Source organism: Struthio camelus, chromosome Z (genome assembly GCF_040807025.1).
Source record: "Struthio camelus isolate bStrCam1 chromosome Z, bStrCam1.hap1, whole genome shotgun sequence".
Lineage (NCBI taxonomy): Eukaryota > Metazoa > Chordata > Aves > Struthioniformes > Struthionidae > Struthio > Struthio camelus.
In genome coordinates this window covers 72,611,250-72,634,992 of record NC_090982.1, presented here as the reverse complement: position 1 = coordinate 72,634,992, position 23,743 = coordinate 72,611,250, and the positions used below count along the sequence as shown (strand labels likewise).

Below are 23,743 nucleotides of genomic sequence, written 5' to 3'. Positions count from 1 at the left end.
TCATCTTCACCAACTCTTAATAGGCCGCGAAATCTAGAGATTACCATGCATGGCTGTTTGGTTTATTGCCCTTTAAAAAAGTCAAGCTGGCTTGATCACCCACTGTGCAATCCACATCGCTTCTTCCTTAATAAGTACTCTCTCATCAAAATATTTTCTCATCTCATCAAAATATAACATATTCATATGTGAGATGCTCAATAAAAACATACTTCAGACTTTTGGGGGGGTATTTTAATTTCCAAATCTTACCAATGCAAGTAGAGGGAGAAGTGAACTGACTTTTTAAAATTTTATCAAAGGTTTGGACAGACATCAGCTCTTCTTCAGGAGTTGCTGTTTACCTCATGTAAACTTGCTTTAGTGACACTGCATGTAAAAATACTGAATAATGTTTGTCTCATGCTGGTAACATTCAGCATCTCTCTCAGCTTTGTTGATTTACACCAGTTAAGGATCTAGCTCATAATCTTTTTATATTCCAAATATTTTGTGCGGTTGTTGAATGCACTAGGCTACTTCTTGGTAGATGTGCACCACTTATATATGCGGGTTTGTATGGCCTTGAAGCACTAAATCAATGGGGAATAGGGCCAGGGAACAATGCTGGTATGATTTTATAGGAGAGACATGGAAAGCAGTTCCACATATTGGTTTTCATTATCTCATACGTGTTTGTTTATTTTTTACATAGAACTTTTTAAACAGAGAATTTTATTTGAAATTATTTTGAAAAGCAGTTTTACTGAACAGATGCAAAATCATATACAAACTGCTACATCAGCTTAAACCAGACTTAGTTTGCATCCATGAATTACAGGTGTAAATTACATCAATATAAATCATTGCTTAAACCGGTACAAACTTCCAGACACACAAAATTGCACCAATTTAAATGCACTATTTACAGTTGTACCTTTTGTCAAGCTGATTAATCTTTATATGTTGACCAAGAGCTAGAAGACGATGCAGGTAGCAGCATGTGAAGGTTTTCCTGCTCCTTTCTGTAGATGACCAGTGTATATATATGTGACTACTTTGAGTCATGAGTAGCCATCCTGAAATCCTGCTAAAATCCTTTGTCTGTCATCTACCAGCTTTTATTTAACCCAGTAGTTAAGTCAATAACTTCCTTAATGCAGTACAAGCCTTGTAAGGTAGTTCTTAATCTGATTTTAGCACATGAATAATTTAGTGTGTGTTGCACCATATAACTCATTTGTCTCATAGTAACGAGCTGTTAAGTAGTTCCATTGTTCTAGGATAAGTACCAGGTCTTGAACTTGAGTTTTACAGTTTGTTGAAGATGTCTTCCCTGGAGGAAAAACGTTTTGTGTAAATACTATTGAAAATGAAACCCCATTGAGAATTTTTCTGGAATTACTCTGTGAGAGCTGAAAGGCGGCAGGTTTATGTTAAAGGTTATTAAAAGAAATTGGGGGTGCTTTGTTCAAAAATACTTAGCTGCAACCAAAGCCTGTTTCACCTGCCGTCAGCAGGGGCTTCATTTACAGTATGAAACTTCTCATGCAGGAGCTGTCCCTATCCGTGATCGGCTGATCATGTCACAGAATAGCTCACCAGAGCAGGTGCAGACTTCTGCACTGAAATTTAACTTACCATATTTGCCAGCGTGCTAGTTCCTGTGCTTATTAACTCCTGTGATACGCAGATACTAGCACACAAAGAAGGCTTACAAAGAAAACACCAACTGGAGCGATAAAATTGGCCTGCTATATAAGTGCAATATGGTAGCAATGTAGTGAGAAGGTTCTTTAATACTGAGCATGTGAATTATCCTATAAGTACACCTTGTGTTCCAGCCCAAACTCCTACTAATGTCACATAGGTTGCTTTCTACCAAGATTCCCATGCTGAAGGTCTTCATCCCTCTGCAAAGTGCTAAGAACTCTGGCTCTGCTAGATGAATTACTTAGCCATGTTCTCATGTTAAATATTCTCATGTTAAAATAGCCTTTAGGATTTAAACTTTAGCAGTAGCAAGATACAGAAAAGCTACCTTTTTTTTTTTGTTTTTAACACTGGCACAGAAATATTTTACAATACTGGGAATATCATTTAATTTCTCATGTAATATGTGAATACAAAATGTTTTTTCTTTTGGTGATTTGGGTAAAAGCGTGTTTTTTCATACAGATTACTATGGAGGAGTTCTAGATATAAAGTCAGACATTTCTTGTTCCTCTCTTGTCATAATATTTGACATTATATTGATGCATTATATTCCTTTAAGCAGAAGGAAATATACTTTTGCTCGTACAGAGAAATTCTCTCACTTTGCAATATATTATAAGAATAACGAAGCAAAGAGCTGGATTTTGTCTTTTGGATGACTGTTAGTTAAATAATCAAAAAAAAAAAAAAGACTGGGAAAAATTACCACTGTAGTTGAGAAAAGTGTTTATAGCCTGAAAGAATTACCATTCCTATAAACAGACCTGAATCCTCTTCCTTACTGATATAAATACATGTAAAACTGAGTGTCAACTCAGAAATTCCTGTCCGCGTGATAGCAGCTGGATGTTATAGTGACTTTTGGCTGAGATCCATCTACTTTGCCGCTATGAAATCTTGAGTTGAAAGGCAAGCAAAACGATGAAGTGTTTTCCAAGCTGAAAACTTTTCTACCGCTGTGATAGATAGAAACTTAGAATATAACTTTAATTCTCTTTTAGCAATTGTCTTCTGAAGGAGATGATCAACTAATTTTACAGGTAATATCCTCCCTGCATGTACCTTGTCCATCAGGTTACTGTTGTCAAAGCATAACAGGTTTTTTTGTAAATAAAGAATTGATATGGCATATGCCACAGCCAGCCGCCTTTGACTTCCTAGCCTGGTTCTGAGGATATTGCTTTATAGCTGGATTGACTTTCAGTACAAGTCCAGAACAATGTTCACACTCTGGATTTGTTGAAAGACTGCTTAACAGCATCAAATAACTGATAGCCAATTGACTTGTTACCCTGTCTTGAGTTTAAATGGGGCTATCAGAGTAAAAAGTGCAGTTCCCAATTCTTGATACTTAAAACTGTTATAAATTCTTTAGCTTATGCGGAACTCTATTAATATGAAACTGCCTCTTTTCCTTACTTCTAGTCTGTCATGAAGATCAGCCTTTTAATAATCCTCAAACTGGTGTCAAACCATGCATAATAATTGCAGTTTTATGCCAGAGACCTTCCTTCTTTAGCAATGCTGCTTCCCCCCGCCCCCCCCGCCGCCCACCAAATGCAGCCTTTATGAGAGTTTTTTATTTGCAGTGCATAATTTTTGTTTCAGTGGAATTATTCCTGGTTCTTTTCATATCCTGGATTACCAAACAAACGAGGTGAATGGTATGCTATGCATATCAATTGAGACAATTTGTTATTTCTGCTTCTTCACGCAGCTAAGTATATAACACTGACAAGGATTCTCTAAAAACAGGCATTTATCCAAGTGCTGCTGGTGACTCAGTCAGACTGTAATATCAGTTCTCAAGGAAAGAAGTCTTTAGGTCCATGGCCCTTTTAGATTGTGTAGAGTTGAAGGGCTGTAACTCATTTCATCTGCAGAATGACTCTGTCTTACTGGCATTCAGTGGAATGAGGATAAGCAGGCAAAGAGATTTCAGCTATGCGTTTTGAGCCAAACCTGTCTGTATTTCATTATGCAGGCAGAGGAAGATTTTTTGTTGGTAGCACAAATCTTGCCATGAGACCACTGGTGAAAAAATAGACACGCTGCAGAAATAAGTAAAGGCCTTTTCCCTAGAAGTTTACAAGGATACGTGTGTGTGTGTGTGTGTGTGTGTGTGTGTTTGATACTTACATAAATGTATGGTTCAGTGCAGCACAGAACTTGAGAGCGTGGTGCAACATTCTGTTTCTTCCAGCAGTCATACTTATTTGGTGATGGAAGTATTTTTGTGTATTCATATGTGTTGTAAGTTCTTATGTCCTTGCCTATTCTTGATCTGATGGAATGATGAAATGTAGCAATATACAAAAAATCTAAATTTTCTCAGATTAATCCTTTGCTCAGTAATTTTGTTGCTCAGTGTGCAGCAAAAAAGCCACCTTTGGTTCTGGAATAGTCGTACATGTGTAACTTTGGCAAGCAAAACTAAACTGAAGGAGGTTACAGGGGAAAAAATTTTCTCATATTTGGAGTTCAGTGAGTTAATGAAGATGGCAAAAGCAGAAATCCTTTCTTAGGTACAGTTTAATGAACAAGAACAAAAAGGTTTTCCGTACTCTTCTATTGGTCCTCTCAGCTTCAGGAGCTATCTAAACCTAAATAGTTTATGTCAAACAGTAGTTTTGTCGTTAAGCAAAACTTGTTACGACTTACTCTGGATTTCACATTGTTATCTGACCAGAGTAGATGCAAACCGTACTGTAGGTTATAAGTGCACGATTTCTCTTCTCAAAGATTTTCCTAGCCTGGCTTCCCCCTGTCTGTACTGACTATATTTATGTCCTGCTGGAGAAGAGTTGTGTTTAAGTTCACTTGTGATTGACCATACTCCAACATCACTATAGAAAAGGGCCAAGAAATTTTTTTATCCTTTTTATAACTCCTGGCTCCCTTTCCCTACTGAAGCAATTAGCCTGAGCTGACCTCTAGCCAAATGTTCCTGCGGTCAAGTTTCAGCTGCCTTGAGGACAGTCAGCTGTTGTAATTTTTTTCTGCTTTTAGCTCTCTTCTTACAAGCTTTAAGACTCTGGTAAGATGTAGACTATCATTCCTTAGAATAACATGCATTGCAGACACTGAAATTTTTTGTCCTGTTAAGGTACAGGGACTTTGTTAGTAGCATTTGTCTTTCATCATGTACAGGGGCAGGTGCTGCAGGACAGATATTACTAGACCGTAAAAGATTAGTTTTATCCTAAAGCTGATGAGAAGTGAGAAGCTATCTCTTGTTAGGTTAACATTGCAGCCTCTAAACAATACCGTTCTTGTTGACAGTGAGCTTGCAAGAGTGGTTTTAGAGGAACAGCAGTGGATTGTTACAAAACAGATATGTGAGAATTTCCTGCAAGGCAGTAGTTGTCTGCTGATGGGGGAGATGGCAGAGATGGCACTTCAGAGAAATCTTCTCAGAAATTTTCTTCTATACCCTTGAAAGCAGTATTGTGATGGCGCAACTCCTGCTTTGGAACAGATTTTCTCCCATAAGACCTCTCTTTAGTTGCCTTTTCCAGAGCCATGACATTACAGCACGCCCCTGGCCTCCAGCGCTCCTCGAAGTGGTCGCCTTGCCTGCAGCTGAGCCGAGCTCTTGGTAGACACAGAGAGGCTGCATAATCCGCAGCGCTTCATAGCTCTTGCAGATATTACAGCTCCTTTTGCCTGGGGGAAGGCCTTGAGTGCAGACCCTGTCTCAAGGGCCTTGGCTTTGAGCCCTGACAAAGGGAGCGTGGGACCTCCCACTTTCTGCACATGGCCCATCCATGTTTTCAAATGAGGACAGTCATGGGTTTTGAGCTCAGTCCTGTCTGTATATTGGCCCTATTTGGTCACCTATTGAATTTTTCTCCTGCATGCCACTTGTCTGGGCAGACGCCTCATTGGAGGAGCCCATCTGGATTTGGACAGAGCAGCAACACATTACTGCTTTGCCTTGCCAAGATGGTGGCGTTTGTGGGATTCCCCAGAAACAGCATTTGTTTCTGTACAGCATTTTATGGGAGAAGACCGAGGGATTAAGCAAGGAGTTTGATCACCTTTAGGGTTTAGGAACCTAAATCCACTGGGTGCCCTATTTCAGGCCACTAAATGTTTTAGTCAAGGTTTGTGACTAAGCAGGAAGCCGAATCGGTCGATACGGTTCTGCAATTGCTCTTAAACTCAGATAAGTTGCAGCAGCTGCTGCAGGGGCAATGTCTTCCCCTCAACGCTGACTGCTCATTCCCATGCCTGCGCTGCCCCCACTCTTCCCACAATGCGTCTTTGTGGAGGCATATGATAAACCTGGTCGGCAAACAGTTTTGTTACAATGTTTAAATTAAATGTTAATTTATTAAATTAAATTAAATTAAAGTATTAAATTAATTAAAGTAAATTAAATGTTTATGGAAGTTTTTGGACTGCATTAATTTTAACTTGAAAAATTTCCTGATCGAGTTTACTGCATGTAGGTATGTGAACAAGTCTGTGAGCACAAGCCAAAGAGCCGTACTGGAATGGGATTGTTTTTGTCTGCAGCAACAAGAGCTTGTTTGAGTTTAAAGTGATTGTTGAACCCTGGGATGTATCTCCAGACTCCTGGGTTAGCACTCTGGCTGTCAAACCCCTCTTTCTTGGAGGAAGCTGAGGTGGCTTCCAGTCACAGCACTAGATAAAGGGGATATCCATGTTGGGGACGGCCAAATATTAGAATTGAGAGCGTTCTAATTGCAGAGTTGTTCAGTGTGATGTGGTTGTGAAAGCTGAAACTGGGTTCACAGATGTGCTTTGAGTGACTGAGTCTGTCAATGATATTTGCATGGAGAATTCCTATGAGTTTTTTTTCTTTTCATGTAGCTGTTGTTAGGCAGCAAAATCAGCAAAGGTTGATGGAGAGAAGAGAATGGGGAGGCGTGGATAGCGGCAGCATGGGATGTGTGGGTATTGCCGTAGAGGGAGAGAGAGAGAGAGCCGAGGGGTTGTAGATAAGGTGTGGAAAAGGACATTGGGCTCAGGCCTGTGGAAGAGCAAAACAAAACTTTAGGGAGGAATTTGGGCTAGGAAAATTGGTATTTGAGACTGTCTATACTGAGGAGCACCGTCTGTTGGAGAAGCTTTTAAGAGAAATTTCTTTGTGCTGTGGTGTGGAAAAGTTCCAGTTGTTCAATACAAGACTGACAGTAGAGTGTTTACCAGAGCCCAGCTCCTTCCTATCCCCAACAGCAGGCAATACTAATGTGGAAGGGCTGAAGGGGGTGGGGGGACTGTTTGACAGGGTAGAAGTAGCATAAGAGGAGAGGAAGTGACAAATACAGATAAGCGTTTCTGTAGGAGATTTATGCATAGGGAACAATCAGATTCCTTTAAACAGGCACATGCGTGGGGGTGGGGGGACAATTGAGTTAGCTAAAAAAAAGTTGCTGTGCTTGGATGCACCTCGTGGTTTGTCAGTATAGCTTCTCTCTGAGAATAGGAGGATTGTTGGCCTGTCATTGCTTTAGTAACTTTTTTCCAGCCCTGTGCACTCCCACAGCTGCAGCCTTCTACTATGCCTTGGTCCTGCTCCACAGGCTACCTCGCTCTCAGACCAGTATCCGTCCTAAATCCTCGCTAACATGCATCCTTCTCACCATACATTTTCCTTCCTTCCTGTCCACCTGCGAATAAGGGAGTTGTCCTTGAACAGACCTGTGTCTGGTTGGACAGGGGAAAATCCTGCACAGCTCCCGTTAAGTGCCCAGAGAACAGCTCCCCAATTCTTCTCTCCATTCAGCCAGTCACGCCGAGCAACTCTGCTTCCTTCTGCCGTATGCCAACTAAATCTGGCTGAAGGGTGTGTGTGAGAATAAGGCTGGGAATCCCTGAGGCACCCTGCCTGTCAAAGCAGATATGCTGGGGAGGGTCTCTTGGTTTGTCTTTGCAGAATCTAGGTTAAACTCTAAAGAGCGGTCTAAATGAATTCTTCTTGTATTGAGTTTGAAACTTGAAAATTATTGAGCTGTTATGTTAAAGAAGATGTGAAAAATAGTTTCTGATTTTCAAGCTTTGTGCTAAATAGCACGAACAAGAAATTTAGAGTTTGTAATTATTACATTTTTTCTGCAGTGTGAGTGAATCTGTTCTTTTGGGGCAGTAGAATTAAGAAGAGGGAGTTATCTTTTAAATTTAGTGTTAACATAGTTTTAAATACCCAGTATGTTTGTGTTTTACCGTTGTTGATGAAATTCCGACTTTGCTAACTATCCTAGGAGACTGTTTTTTAATATCCAGATTTGACAGCATCAGTTGTGTTAATCAGTAACACTCATTTAAAGATTATTGCTCATTAGTGGGCTTGGCTGTTTGAACACTGCTGATTTAGTCTGCTGTTGGATGAAGAAAGAAAATGTCCAATTAAAAATACTTCAGAGTAGCAGCAAGGGTTGTCATAATTGCAGTTAAATCCAAAAGTGGAGCCATTATTGTATCCCTCCACTGCCTTGCTGAGCTGGGATGCCAGTGTAGCTTGGCAGTTTCATGCCACAGAACAAGATGCTCAAGCACTGTTTCAGTGTTCGTGTTCATTTTGGTGTTGTAACTTTGCTTTTGAAGGTGACCAGTAATCTCTGTGCTCCACTGGCACTCTTGTAAACTGTCAGGTAGTAATCAGTGTTATGTATATTTTTTTCATACTACAGATGGACACCTCATGTTTGTTTTTTTTTTTTTTTTGGGGGGGGGGATACAGTTTTGTGCAGAAGGCTACCCTGCCCACAAGCCCAGCATAGCCCAGGTTCTGCCCTTCTTTGTTATCAGAGGCAAGAGATAATGGCATGAGCAAAGTAGTGTCCCTCATACACAATTGTGTGATGGGGTTGTGAGAGGTATGTGTGGGGCAAATAAACTAGGCAGGAGAAGGAAGATGCTTTCTGGGGAGGTTGTAAAGGCTTGTGGGATGGCTCCTGGGCCAAGGACTCCATGTGGTGTACTGTGTGAATATGCTTGGGTCCATCCGAAGGTGCCTGCTCGGAATTGACACCAAAAGAAGTTTTCAGCATGAGACACCCTCCATAGCAGCCCTTAAGGACAGGCCAGCAGAGCAGAGGCACTGAAATATGTGCTCACAGTTGCACAGGAAGCCAGGGGGGAGCAGAACAGAGAATTAGTCCGGGTTACTCAAATTCTTGCTGCCACCACAGCTACTGCCTGCTCTCTTTGCTAATCAAGTGCTGCTTCCTCTGGTGGTGACGGTAGCTGGGTTGTTCTACAAGCAGCCTTTTGACTTTCTGGTGTGGGAGCTGCATTACACAGCTACATCACTCCTCTCCTTTTTACTTCGTGTAGTCCTAGCGCCATGAAGCATTATACATGACCTGCAAAGACAAACACAGCTTTAGGAGAGCATGACCTGGAAAGGGGATCTTATCCTTGTTCCTTGAAAGAGATATTACTACTCTTTTCCCACTTTCACATTTAACCTAGACTAGTCATTGGATTCTGTTTTTCAGAGGTTGTTATGGGGAAAGTGTGGTTATTTCCTAGAAGCAAGAAAGACTTTGCAAATACAGAATATTTCCTCTGTATTTAATGAACTAGTGACCCATAAGGTAGCCCTGTTTTAAAAAAAAAAAATAGTATTTACTATCTGTCCTAGACCGTAAGATAATATATGACTTTACAGGGCAATAAACCATAAACTAAATACACTTCTGGTCTAACTCCAGTCAGAAATTCTATAAAACTGAATAGTAGTTTAAATATCATGTAACTGTAATAGTAGAAGTTTATAAAGAAACTCTCTGATTGTCTTTTATTATTACAGAACTTAGAGGTATGGATCTTCGGCATCTGCTGTTTACTTTGGCACTGGTCTGTGCAAATGACTCTCTCTCTACAAGTGATGGTAAGTTTTATGATACCTTTCTGTCTCTTTGTGTATATATAGACTTTATATAAAGAGTATTTTTATACTATATGAATCAGAACTGTGCAAGTACCGTGACTGCAGTAATCTGAGTGCATTATGCAAAAAATATGTCAGTTAATTTTGTTAGGAAGACGGTGGTGGATGAGACTAAGTGTTACAGAGTAAAGGTGAATTTAGTAGATGGCAAAGGTTGGTGGCACGTAAAGAGACTGGATGAATGCTGATGTTACATATCCAGGTTTTCTTTCCCTTGTTCTAGTCTGTCTAGTGCTGAGGTTATGAAAGAATTGTTTGAGGGTTAATTTTTTTATAGAAATTTTTTGTTTTCTTTAAATCTTTTTAGTATATTTTAGTATATGCTAAATGTGAAACTATTTGGAAGTGTGGAGGAAGCATTTTCAGGCTATACGTTTTGGGTCTAAGGCCAGTATAAACAAGTTTTATAAGAAACGCACTTAAAAATTCTTGAGTGTAGGTTAAAAAAGGGATTTGAAAAGAACATGTAGTCTGAACCAGCCAGATTGCTTTGGGTAGCCAGTAGAAACCTTTTTATCTAGTACAAACTCGGAATGCACATCCTGTGGTGTTCTTGGTTCAACAGATCTGCTCATTTTTTGCATCTGCTGAACGTTCCCTCTGGCTTTCCACAGTTCTTTCCCTTCTTAATGCAGGATGAAAAGTATTCCCTCCATCTGAACTTTCTCTGCTGCTTTTTCTTTTTGCAGCCAGCAGTTATTTAGAGCAGTCTTTGTATGTTCTAGAGGCCTGACTTGAGTCTACTCGATCCTTTGAGACTGGTCTTTTACTAGTTTACAACCACAATGAGCTTCAGTGGGAGTTTTGCATTGTTTCAGATTCATCCGCTTATGCTGGTTATGACTTGCTCCTGCAAACAAAAACAGCTTACCTAGTCTGCTCTGTCCTTGTTGAGGCCTTTGGAGAGAACGGTAACAGTTTTCCATAATGACTAATTTTAGATGAACACATCGTTTCTTCTCCCAGAGCTACTGAACAGCTGCCCTCAAGTGGTTCCTTGAGCAGGTGCCCCTCCTGACCACCTAGCCAAGAACAGTGCTAGCAGAGAAAGTCAGAGGGGGCAGTGTGACAAGTAATTTTGGAAAAAGGGAGTGGAAAAGGCTTCCACAACCATAAATAAACTGATAAAATCTGCAATGAAGATTTCTTGCATCTTTCAAAGATTCATTTCCTTTTTTCTTTAGCTCAGTAGTTCCACTCCTACTTAAATGTTACTAAATGCAAATTAAATATGCATAGAGTTGCACACCGTGCAATTTCGCTAGCTGGTCTAGCGTTGATTTTAGCATGAGGTACTAAGCCAAAGGGCTATGGGCTATGGCTCAGTTCTCCAAAGCCGTAACTGCCCTACATTGTAAAGGTATAATCACCCTCCTTTTCCCCAATATAGTTCTGCGTTTTCTTAAAGTTGCATACTTAACATTTCTGAATATCTCTATTTGCAGAAGTAGTAAAGAAATTTGAGGGGTATTATCTTGCTTATAATGGAGAAATTAAGCTGAAAATAAGATGTAATTAGATTCTTCCACAAAGTTTTTTGTTGTTAAAAAAAATAAAAAGTTTTGCATAGGGGAAACATAGGTGTCCATCTCCTTTTATTTGAGTGGCTCAGACTCTGCCATCTTTCTTGTTGGGCATCAGATCACCTGCAAGAGTCTCTTCTCCCTACCCGGTTAAGGCATTTTCTGTTACATTTACCAGATTTGTTTTGAGTTCCTTCATTGATTGTTCTTGGTTTTAGTTGCTAATTTGGCTACTCTGCTTTGCATTTCAGCAATTGAGGGGTGAGACCCAGCCACAGTATTACACTAACGTTAGTTCTAATGTAGCTCACTGTAGAAAGCAATTAATGAGTCAAGTTTGCACTTTTGTTCCCTGGCTTTCTTCATTTCCTACTTGCAGGGATACTTACAATCTGCTACCTGCGTGTCCTGTGGGAAAGGAACGTACCTATTTAAGAAGTGTATAAAGAAGCATGGGAAAGTGAAATTTGGGCTGAAATAATGTGGGTTTTTTATTATTTTTTATTAATTTATTGTGCATCCTTTGTTTTCTGATTTGGTTAAAAGAAGAGGAAATTTCTGATGGGAATTTGCTGAATAAAGCTATGTACTCTTTTCTTCTTTTTTTTCTTTTTTCTTTTCTTTTTTTCATTTTATGCACCACTCCCTTTAGACCTATAGACTGAAACAAAATGTGCAAATTCCTCCTTGGTTCTGCTAAAATGTGGAAAGTCAGTATTTCTCAGTGAAATAATATACATGTGCCAGCTTCTATTCGTTGCCTCTTACAGAATGGTCAGTAGAAAAAAACGAATGTGTCCTGGCTTGATCTCCTCTTCCCCTCCATGTCTCTATTTTACAATGCATTCATTAAATGGACAAAAATAATCCCTACTCAGATGCAATCTGCTGGACCAACTGATTTCCCTCTTGAGGTTTAGGGACACAAGGCATAAGAGGATTCTTAGGTCTTTGGCAGAGGAGGTGTGGTCCAGATGTCCTAAGTTCTGTGAAAATTTCATGCTAAAAACAAAAAAATACCCACAAAGTCACCTTTTGTCTGGTTATATATACATTAATCAAACAGTAATTTTCATGAGTTTTCTTCAAGAATCAAAATACTGGAAGAACATTTAAATTATATTCTTACACTTAAATCCAAGACACAATACTAAATATGTACATCCTAATCTGCTGTATTTTTACAGAATTGTGTTTGTGAAGGGAACAGAGTTTTAATGTGTCAAGAATAAAATTCTAAACTTTAAACTGCATTTAAGGTTGTAGCACTTTTATTTTGGGATTAGGGGAGCTGGTCGATTGGGAAAGTCAGACAAGGAAGCGTAACTTGAATGGGGATCTTTGAGATAACAGCACGGCAGAACATCCATGTGTCATTCTTGCAAGATTTAGGACAAGTTTTTAAATGAGATCTGTTTATTGGCCGGTATCATTTTGGTTCTATTTTTCCATGTCAGTGTGCCTATATATACAAACAATTTCATGAACATCCAGCCCAACCCGTTACTGCATCATGAATCCTGACAATCTTACAGAGCTCTCTCCAGCACAGTCTTGATGAGACCTTCCTATATACTTAAATTAAATGTGCTCCATACCTGTACCATAGCTGATGTGCTGCTAGAGGAACTGAATCTGCAGTGCCACAGTTCCCTAACAAATCCACTTCATTAAGTAAGATTTTCTATGGCAGCACAATAAAAAATTACAGGTAGTTGCTAATCTTACACCAAAGCATGTTATTGACACAGTGTAATACTGACTTGTACATGGAGGGAGCCATAGAAGAGCTACACACTGTTATGTCCTGAAAGTAAAGCTTATGTGCAGCTTTACAAGTGTCTGTGCTTTGAGCTGGCTCTGTGCAGTGGGGTTAGATCCACCCTTGGCACACAGTTAAATCCCATACGTGTTTCCTCCTGGCAGGAAAGAGAATGTGAGGCCAGCAGTTGGCTGGAGAACTGCACAACAGTCAAGACCAGATATTGGACATTTAGTCACTCATTTGCTGTCTCCAGGCTGGTGCCAGTTCTGCTGGAGGCTTTCTGTTGATTTAGTTAAGTTTTCATACTCGCCTTTTCCTAAGAGCCTGCTTTGCCAGCTCCTTAAACAAGGGCTATGGCTGTAGTGCACTGACAGGGGTGCCCGTCATCTGAGAGATGATGCTAAATGTGGCCAAGTATGTCTGCTGCAGCAGTTCTCTGTGCATAATTCAGAGCAGAGCAGTGAGCAAAATTCATGCTCCTGAGAGTTTAGGTTGCTTTGAAGATGGGGAATTACATACTTCTGAAAATTCTAGAGCTTTATTTTTAGTTAATGAGGTACGTGGACAAGAGACACTACTGATTCATGAATAGATTACCTACTTCTGTGCAATAACAATCATGGTTCAGGAAAAAGTAAGAGCTTATATGCGTGTACCCATACTCAATTAATGTTTGAGATACTTACATTAAACTGTGGTGTTTCAAATACATATTGAAGCACATACCTTGTTATTTTGGTTTAAGAAACCTGCTAACATTGAGGAGGGGGGGGTGATCCGCTCACAGGTTGCAGAAAGCTTAGGAAACAAGAATTAAGTTTTTGTCTGCTTGTTCCTTCTCCACAACTAACCAGCACAGGTCAGATGAGGACACAGAGGAGTAAACTGGGATTTAGTCCCAGTTAATAAAACAATACATAAGCTCAAGCAGTTCCAAAACTAATTTCTTCCCCAATGAAAAGAAATGGGAAACATCTTTTATCATTTTTGGTACTAGAACAAAGTTCATTCCAGAATATTAAAGCTATGCTAATTCATCCTCTGAAACAGGTTTAGAGAGGCACTCATGTTTAATGGTAGAACAATCAAAATATTTTTTGAGTAGACTGGTTTTGTACAATGATATTTTAGGAGCTACAAGCCTGAATTTACTCTACATGTTACTTAATCTGATTTCAGAAATGAATTTAAGTTTTTGTATGACAGCTTAGTTTTGGGGGGATTTTGCTTTTTTTTCTTTTAATTCTTGTATGAAGGTGTTAAGCTCAAATGCCATACTTTGCTCATTTTTATATAAGAAATATGGTTAATTGCTTCCCCTTCTGAGGCACACCAAATCTAATTTTTACTTCCTTCTTTTATTATGCCGGTGTCTGCTCACTTATTGTAATTGGACTCTTTATGTGCATTTCATATCCAGATTAAACCATCTAAATTTAGGTGTGCACAGGATGTTGAAGCTCCCAATTATAGATCTAGGGATTGAATCTGTTATCCATGCACTGGGCTTTATTGTCATTGGAGACACCCCTAGGTACCTGGGACGTCTGCATGGGGCTGGCAGAGATGATGGAGGATCCTTGGGAGATGTGTATCCTTCTGGAACGGCAGCTTAAGGCCAGACATCCCAAAGGTTCCTGAACATTGTGTTTAGGCAACTAAATCAACTCCAGCAGCTTAACTGTTCTTCATGTTGCAGGGAATGTATTGGCTAGATCTCTACTGACTTTATGGGAGCTTGCACGCCCGAAGGTGAGGCTCATCTGCCTGTGAATCCCATGGAGATGCTCTAGGTATCCAGAATACCTACATAAGACTTGTACAAAGGACATACAACCTAGGAGATCCTCATCTCCCGAAGCAGCAGCTGGCAGGCAGGCAGAGTACCCTAAGTAATCTGACATAGTTATAGAAGTTGAGGTGACTGAATTTTGCTCTAGGTTGCATATAGAGAGCTAAGTCTTGCCTTCATTTTGAGCTGAGTCTTGCCTTTATAGTCAGCTGCCTTGCCAGATATACATAATTCCGCATGCTTTCTGGTGGATTTTAATATAGCTGCTCAGCCATACAGTGTTGGTCTGCTGTGGTCAGCCAGGGTGAGGGGTCTTGTTAGTGGATAGACAGGATATTAGCTGACAGCGTGAAGTGAAGTAGCAGGCTGATGTCGTCTAAAGGCATGGATTAGACTTTCCTGACATTTAGAGGAATTCTTAGTCTGAGCATTGAGGTCGCTTTGAACTGCAGCGTGTTCTCTGTTGAGAACTAAATACCCAAGCAAAGTAAAGGAAACTGCTGTATTGCATGCCTCCAAACTAATCGTGTCTCTCAGTGGTTTTTTTTTTTAACTAGTTGTACATTTCAAATAGTCATCTTGAAAATCATATGTTGGAGTATAACATGCATATGAACATTTATTTTTAAATATCGCTGGAAGTTAGATTAATGGAAACTCTTAAAAGCCAGAGGGAGTTTTTTGTATTTCTCTATACAATCAGTTAAAAGAGAGACTAACCAGTTTCACTTTCAGTGATCCTGCAATACGCAGTTCTGGTCTACACAGCAGTACCGACAGGTCTCGTTGGGTAAAGCTGTGCATTAATGCTTGGTGTCAGCAAAGGAATGGTGCTACCTAGGATCTCTTTTCTCTTGAGATTTGAAAATCCATGGTACTATGTTCAGAATTTGTGTACAAAATATAAAATTGAGGTCAAACCAAAGTGTTCCACTGAATATAAGATACACTGGAGTCTTCATGTTGAGCTGAAGGGTGGTGGGATGAAAAAACATTTATTACATTTAAAGAGTGTTTTCAGTCGGTATCATCTTGATAAGTATTTGTCAGAATGATGACTCTCATTACCAGCAGTTTCACTGTATCTCCATATCTGTCTTGTAGTTTGATGGCCTGCGTATGTGATCTCTGTTGCAGGAACAAGAAGGGAGCTGATTTTTCTGTGTTGGTTCTTTGAGATTTTTGGATGGAAAACAATCCCAATTTAAGATATTTTCAGAGATTTGTCATACAATTTTTACAAGGCTCTTTTCACCTATTATTCCGCTAGGATCAAGATAATAAAAATATCAAGATAATGAGAGTTCCTCTGCCCATCAAATAAATGAGAATTTTGCAGGGTTGAGAGAGGATATTTTGATTTGGGATGTTTTTTCTTAATTCAGAAGCCTTTTTAGATGTTTGAATCAAATTTTATTACTCTCAATAACTTAAATATATAGTAAAGAGGAATGTTTTTAAACTATGTACAAGGTGTTGGAATAGTTACAGTACTGGAAATGGAAGTTAGAGTCTTAACTGTGAATCACAGGAGTTCTTAACTAGCTAGCTTGGTGCACATTATTGGAGGGTCACAGGCATCCCATTACTATTTTTTGCCATAACTACACCGTGATTTTTATGTTAAGGTAAATACTTTGTTACAGATGCCTGGCATAGAAACAGGGATCCTTGCTGGGACCCTTGCGGCTGGTTGATATCTTTGTATATTTTAGATGAGTACATGGGCGAGGGGGGGCTGGACAGAAGATTTATTGAATATATTTTTGTTATTTGAGACGTTTTTGTGACCTTCAAGCTTTCTAGTCTTCACCTGGAACAAAGTCAGTAAATGTCACAATCTGGTAACCTTTTGCATGGGATAGTCCATGGACTTCAGTGAGAGAAGCATAATTAGTATCTTGGATCTGGTGCCGTGCTGGTGGAGGAGTTCTTAAATGAGTGATCTTTATAAAGAAGACTTTTGAGTGGAGAGACTCATTTCTAAACTACTTTCTTGAAAGAGATCTATTAGCTTGTACAGATCATAGAACAATAGTGATTTTTCTTTATGAAAATTTATTTTCAATTTTAAGGGAAGGAACTAACTACACTTTAGTGTGAAGGCTTTATCATTTTAAGATGTGGTGTTAGATGACATAAAGTAGTTTATATAGAGAAAAGATACCTTGGGAATTATCCTGCAGACTCTCAGACAGGTAACTCTATGCTGTCATAGTGCCATTTACATCAGTGGGAGTGGTCATGTGGGTAACTCTATGCATATAAGTAAGTATTTATTGTTCACTCAAATATGAGGTTGTGTTTTGATTTCGTAACAGGTTGGTCTCAGGACTGGCAAACTGTTCCTTGCCACGGGGTCTCACTTTTTTGTAGGTGATGAACTTAGAAATTTGGGATTTGTCCATCTGTTTATAGAGTTGGAAGATAACAGGGACTTCACTGCCTGGCCTGAAATATTCAGAAAATTAAAGATCAGGATCTGGGTGGCAGTTTTGGTTGAAGACCATGTCTTGTGGTTTAGGCGAACTAGAAATTTATAAATTGCAGTCAGTATAGTGACAAGCCAGTTCTCATACATGCAGGGGTATTTCTTTTTTTTTTTTTTAATGACTTTTTTGATGATCAGGAAGACTTGCTATTTTTGCATACATAAGTATCCTAATCTTGTTTGGAAGTGCCAAAAGATGAATGAGAAAGAGCAGAATCCTTCCTTAGCTTACTCTTCAAACTCTTGCCTCCTTTTGGTAAGTAATGGTAGCATAATATAATAGGGAGTCATCATAATATAGCTGGTAGTTTGTCTTGTTTATTTTCTCAGTTCTTCTAACTGGAGTTTTTTTGCAGTTATGTGCTGCTATATTATCGTGGAGTACAAGCCAAAGCAGAGTTGTCGCTAAATCCTGAAAAGTATATAATTGTTATCAGCTTAGTGCATCTTATTTTTTACGCGGACAGTGGCAGAGTTGTTGAGAATACAGATTTAAAAGCTTTTATCTGCAGGCAAGCCTTTTAAGCAGTGGCCTTATTTCCAGAAGTTTAAGTATCTTTGAGCAAGAAAAATGTTCCATTATGTAGTAGTAATTGCTGTAGAAGCCATTCCAGGAATAAGAATCAGAAAGTTTGGCACAGAGGAGTGTAAATTATACCACTCTGATCTGGTTAAGCCATTTCTGCTGGAGGGAAGATTCGTTCTGGCAGAGAGCAAAATAGTTTTTCCATCATCACTTTCCATTGTGATTAGGCATGGCTTTGATGGCTAGCAGAAAATTTTGAGGGAAGGCCTTGAGTCAGTGCACTTCTGAGTTGCTTTTACCACTCTTGCTCCCTAGCCAGCACTGTATGTTTCAAATAAGCCACTTGTCTGGGCCAAAGTGACAATATCTGTGATCTCATACGGAGAAGAGGAGAGTCCACCATGTGTTTCTTCTGTGTTGGTAGCATGCACAGTATTTTAACAGGAAGGGATTTGGCATTTTTAAGAGTTGGGAGGTACCTTCTGCATATGAATTGTAGACAGACCTGTCTTTTGTAAGTAAAAAAGGAGAATAAACACATGCTGCTGACATTTGCAAATATAGTAGCTGTATGGGAAAATGTAGAAGAATGTCGAGGAGATAGGCAATGGAAGCTAGCCAGACCGTTCCTTGGGAAAAGGAGCATCTACAGAGCATGTTGACCCATAGTCATGCGGCTGAGCAATGGCAGGCGCTTCACCTGGGCTTTGAATCAGGATTCGTGATGAGCTCAATATTCTTACTACGCATATGGGTAGTCCATAGAAACCTCAGATAGTGGCCCTCGCCGGTGTTCCTCGCCGTGGACTGACGCTCAGTGGTGCCAGGGACTCTCCCGCTCCATTATTGCCCCGATGGGGAAATCGCTGGGCAACCCCCGCTCATACGCAGTGGTAATAAACGCTCAATATCGACCATAGTGTGCCTTGTGTTTGTGTACTTGTCCCTGCTGGGAGTCCAGGCATTGCCCCTGCCTTACCCTTACAGTAGCCTTAGGTTATGCCCCTAGAAATCCATATTCAGGCTTATAAGTGAGTAGATCCAGTGGTTAAAATGCTAACTTGTGTTGTAAGAGACTTGTCACCTATGTCCTTTACTCCAAACCACATCTGACTCCAGCTTTTACTGATGAGAGTTTCAAGCCTTAGGATATCTTTGTCTGCAAGACTGCCAAACACCACTTCATGAACAATCAGCTTCGGTCAGACACCCTTGTGAAATAACGTACGTGCCACAGTTTTCCTATCCAACTATCTGTGTTATCTTTAACATTCCTGCCGTTGTGTAGGTTTCCGTTATTGCTGCTTAGTTGCCATCATATTTCTTCTCTGTTTTAAGCACAAACTCACCAATTTGTCCTCCTTTGATTGCTGGTTTTGAAGTTGTTTGCCAAAATCAGCCACACCTCTGTCTTCAGCATCAGCGACAGTCAGCAGCAGAAGTGAATCCTTCTGCCTCTCGGCTGCAAGGCTCGTAATCCCAATGTACGTCCTCTCTCTCTCAAGCAGCCAAGCCACCAGCAGGCCTACTTGTCCTCCTGTGACCCACAATTGCTCCTCCTTTACCAGCCATGAGCTACATGCAAAACTGCTGGCTCTCCCTGGTCACTTGTGGCTTTTGATGGAGAAGCAATAAGGCTGTTGTGTACAGATCAGAACAGTTGGGTTACACCCCACTTCAAGTAAGAAGTAGCTTCAACTCAAGTGCTTTAAAGTTGATCAAATGCTTGTTACCATCCGAAGAGGGACAGGCTGTGTTTCTGTTAATGTGTCGAATGTTCTAATGGCAGCGGGTAAGAGAATGTGTCTTGATATGTACTCTCTCCCTAATTGCTTCTGTCAGGGCAGCGATCAAAGTACATGAGCTTAATCCAGTCTTAGTGAGATGACTTCTCTACACCAAGAGTTTTAAATATCTAGCTGTCCTGCAAAACTAATTTTTGCCCTCAGAGATATGCAGGTCCACTTGAACCGCTGCACTTGTATCTCCAAGTCTAGAATTTGATCCAAAACTTGGTTTACCAGTTATTTTTCTCATTAATTACAGCCATCAGAAGCAATGTGCTTCTGTTTACAGTTGTCACCACTTATGGTAAAATCCCAGTTTATGTGCAGCTAAGCTAATTTCAAAAAAAACTTAATGCCCACACAGGCATTTAAGTCCATGTATTTAAGGAGGGAGATTAGATAATGGACACAGCAAAAATGTGCCCAGCAGTTTGTTACCGCTATCTAGGAAGTTAACAAGTGAGAAAATTGCTGGTTACATTTCTTTGTGTGTGGGTTTTTTTTAACTTTAACTTCTGTTTTGTTATTTTAAATATAGTTGTATATTTCATGTGATTTTTTTTTTAAGCATTTCATACAGTATTAGCCAAATGAACTCAGTTAATAAACTGTGCAACAGGGGGAGGAAAAGCGGTTCAAGCAAATAAACACTAATTTGTATTATAAATGCATATTGCATGACTTATAACAGATCATTCTATGCAATGGAGTACATGCATAGCAGTTTGCTTTCAGTACTGTAATAGGAAATCTGTAACAGGAAAAAGCAAAAAAACCTGTCGTTATTGTACATTTCACAGCGTACAATGAAATGAGCATGGAAAGCAATACAAATATTTAAACAATGATATAGTTATCATGCAGTAACTTACCCTGCCTGATTTGAAGTACAACAGATTTTCAGAACCAAGAAACTGTCTAGAAAGTTGCACCTTTTCTTTTTGTGCTGTGCTCTTCAAAAGTTAGAATCAGAATTACATTTGGAAGAGAAAGGAAAAAGTAAGGGGAAGAAAACACGGTTCTGAATTTTTTCTTTTGTGTCACTGGGAACTGGAGAGGCATCATTGACCAGAAGGTGGTTCCTGCCGCTGTACATAACGGAGCACCTGTCTGGGACCTCAGCATGATTTCAGAACTGTCAGTGATCTCTTCAGCCACTCCAAAGGATCAGAAGTAAGAGAGAAAATACTTTAAAGTAGGAGTTCACAAAGGGTAGTCCTTGAATCACATGGAGTGACTCTGAAAGCTTTGCATTTGTGACCACTGTCAGCAGAATTTTCAGGACTGTGGCAACAATCCCAGCACTGTTGGGTACTTGGGGAACTGGAGCCATCAGCCATTTGGAGGATGGCTTGGTCCAGCCTTGCAGAACTCAAGGTCAAACAGGCTCCGGACAGCTTCAAACCTTGACTACCACCTTTCCAGTTACTCTTTGGAGCAGCAAAAGTACAGTGTTGAGGTCATTATCCGATTCCAAGGATGATGGAAAGGGAGTTGAAATGATGTAGTGCTGGGGAGCTAGTCCATCGAGTGGCCCTCTGCAACCAAACTCTGTCAAGGGTCATTCTGTTCCTTTGGGGAATAAAAATACTCAGCCTAGGTTGTTTCTCTTTGCTACTAGGAAGGTGCTAAGAATGAACTACAGAAAAAGAATAGCCTAGGAATGACACTGTACATGACAGGCAGAGCTGCAGACTACGGGTAAGGTTTCTTTGACTTCTGAATCTGGAAAAAGTCCAGGCATTTAACAAGACAGAGGTTTTTACTTTGCTTTCTCACTTATACAGAAACATGCTGTAATATTCAGTAGTATCAGCAATGGTTAGATTTCAGCGCAACTTCTAGGAAACTATCACCCTGTTAGGGATTTTAAATTCACCTTTTCTAATGCAATGAAGACTTTTATTTTTCCTGAAGTGCAAGATTTTTTTTTACAGATAATTAAAAAACTAACAGAAAATAGATAGTTCCATGCTAGGGACTACAGACTAGCCATGATATAGGCTAATAGTGAAAACCATGTGCAGTTTCTGTTAGGACCTGTGTTTCATTCTCATTAAGTTAGTCAAGGTATTTTACCTAGCAATTTCAAAAAAAGCAGGAGGAAGCTTAAATATTAGGTATAGATGGGAATTTATCACTTAAATCACCCTTGGCACGAGAGAGATGGGATGCAACAAACATAACGCCAATTTTAAAAAGAGCTCAAGGAAATTGCACACGAGAAAGTTTGTCTTTTGGGCAAGGTAAGTTGGAAGAAAATTTAGAAGAGCGTGGATTGGTGAATGCATAGATAAATATGGTATATTTGTGAGTTTATATAAACCATATTTCTTTTGAAAGGTATTTATTGATTGTTGCCAGTAACTCCTGTCTCAAAAAAGATATAAACAAACACATGGAAAATGGTTGTTCAGTCTCTGGAGTACGGATTTGCAGAGATATGACACCATAGCAAAGGCTCTTTAAAAAGCGTTAGGAGATAAAATGGAAGGGTTTTCATGGATTAAAAATTAATTAAAAGGGGAAATAAAGGAATAAATGGTCAGCTCCCACAACAAAAACCTCTCCTAAGGATGTTTCCATTCTTCAGTGAGTACAAATAGAAATTACACAGACAAGAACTTCTCAGCTTGGAAAGGTCAGTGGCAGGACGTGACAGAAATCTGTGCAATCTTGCACGGTGCCAAGAACATGAAAGAGGAGGCTCTGAGTGCACAGCAGCCATTTGGGGGCCTGCTTGGATTCCTCTGTGTGCTTGTACAAAGGCTCCAGAGTATTACTGCTAAAATGATGGAGAGCAATTTGATTGGAGAAAAATGCAAAAGATCCACCCTGATGAAAAAGTTTTTTTGTTGTGGGCTATCCCTAGCTATTACCCAGAAGATATCATGGAAACTTACTGAAAGGAAATATATTCATCCTTTATTTGGTCTGGGATTTTGTTTATTTATTATTCCCCTAGCAATGTGTAGTCTTGGCTTTAGAGACAGGGCTGACACAGAAAATTTACAGGCAAGTCTGAAAACTCTCCTGGATCAAGCGTTTACATTGGAATCCATATATGCCAGAACCCCACGTTTTTCACTCTGTAAAGACAAAGTAACCAGAACAATAGCAGGCCTGGCTTGCAAATGCCGTTTGCGTCATGTTTCTTCTGAAAGGCACTTGGTGTTTGCCACCCATACCTACTGTAAAACAGGCAAAACTATGGTAACATTTAGCAACCGCTAAAACAGTAACATGTACAAAGTAACATAATGTCATTATATTCTTTAAATTTGTGTTCTTGCTCTTCATCACTGAAACACAAAATGCATAATAATTTGACTTTGAACAGGTAATTGCAAGTGTTAGGGAAGTGAATGTAGGTAATAACTATAAATGTTAACATTGTCTATTTATTATTTGCTGTTAATGAATAAATAGCTAATACTAATTATAACTATTTCAGTGAAAATGCTGATGACAGCCACAGTTACTGTGGTGTAGAATTTAATTCAAACCGTCTGTTTTAATGTGTTTGCATATACCCTGGGTTGATCTTAACTTCCAGAAAAACATTTTACTGCAAGCAATAAGTAATTATTACAGGAATGGAAATTATTAGTGGTTCATGGTTTGGCAAGGAAAAGAAACGCCTTTTTAAGTTCTTAGTGTCTATTTGAGAAGGCTTCTACAGCAGAAGTGGTTGAGGGTAGAAAATAATTCAGAAGAGTTTTCTGTCAGAGACTGTACGTTGAATATTTGGGGTCAATCTGAGTAGGGTGTTTGGAAGCATAAGTCTCTGGTCTCATTGTTGTATACCACTCAAGTCCGTTTATATTCATAGGGTAAAGGAAAATATTCTTGAATAATATATAAAGGAGATATATAACACTGGTGAATAATGAGGGAAAATGCCGCTGTATATTTAGACAAAATTATTTTGTAGTGAACGGCTTCATTCTTGGATCTATTCTTCAGTGGATTTGTGGGGGGGGGGGGGTTGTTCAGTCTAGCTAACTAATCTAGTTAGCTTTCAGTGTAATTGCCTCATCTGTTCTTAATCAGAAACTGCCCTGTTATCCAAGGATGCCTCCACTTGGCTCCAGAGCCTAGCACTTCTTGCTGTGAAGATCTGAGAAGCCACTTCCTAGGAAAAAGCATCTAGGGCAACTCCACAAGTAATGAAGTGGATGTGGGATCAATAACTTAACTGTCTTTCCTTTCTGAATTTGTGCCATTCGCACAATAGGAA

The 23,743-nt window shown here is 39.6% G+C and overlaps 1 protein-coding gene across 5 annotated transcripts in view; it reads left to right on the top strand.

Moving 5' to 3' along the window:
• LOC104140574 (growth hormone receptor) overlaps nt 1-23,743 on the top strand; it is a 192,853-nt gene that overhangs the window by 110,248 nt on the left and 58,862 nt on the right. For all 5 annotated transcript variants that reach the window (XM_009669418.2, XM_068926493.1, XM_068926495.1 and 2 more), the window contains one exon: nt 9,479-9,559. In XM_009669418.2, coding sequence (XP_009667713.2) covers nt 9,490-9,559 — 70 coding nt within the window. In that variant the 5' untranslated portion in view covers nt 9,479-9,489. The remainder of the gene's footprint in view (nt 1-9,478; nt 9,560-23,743) is intronic.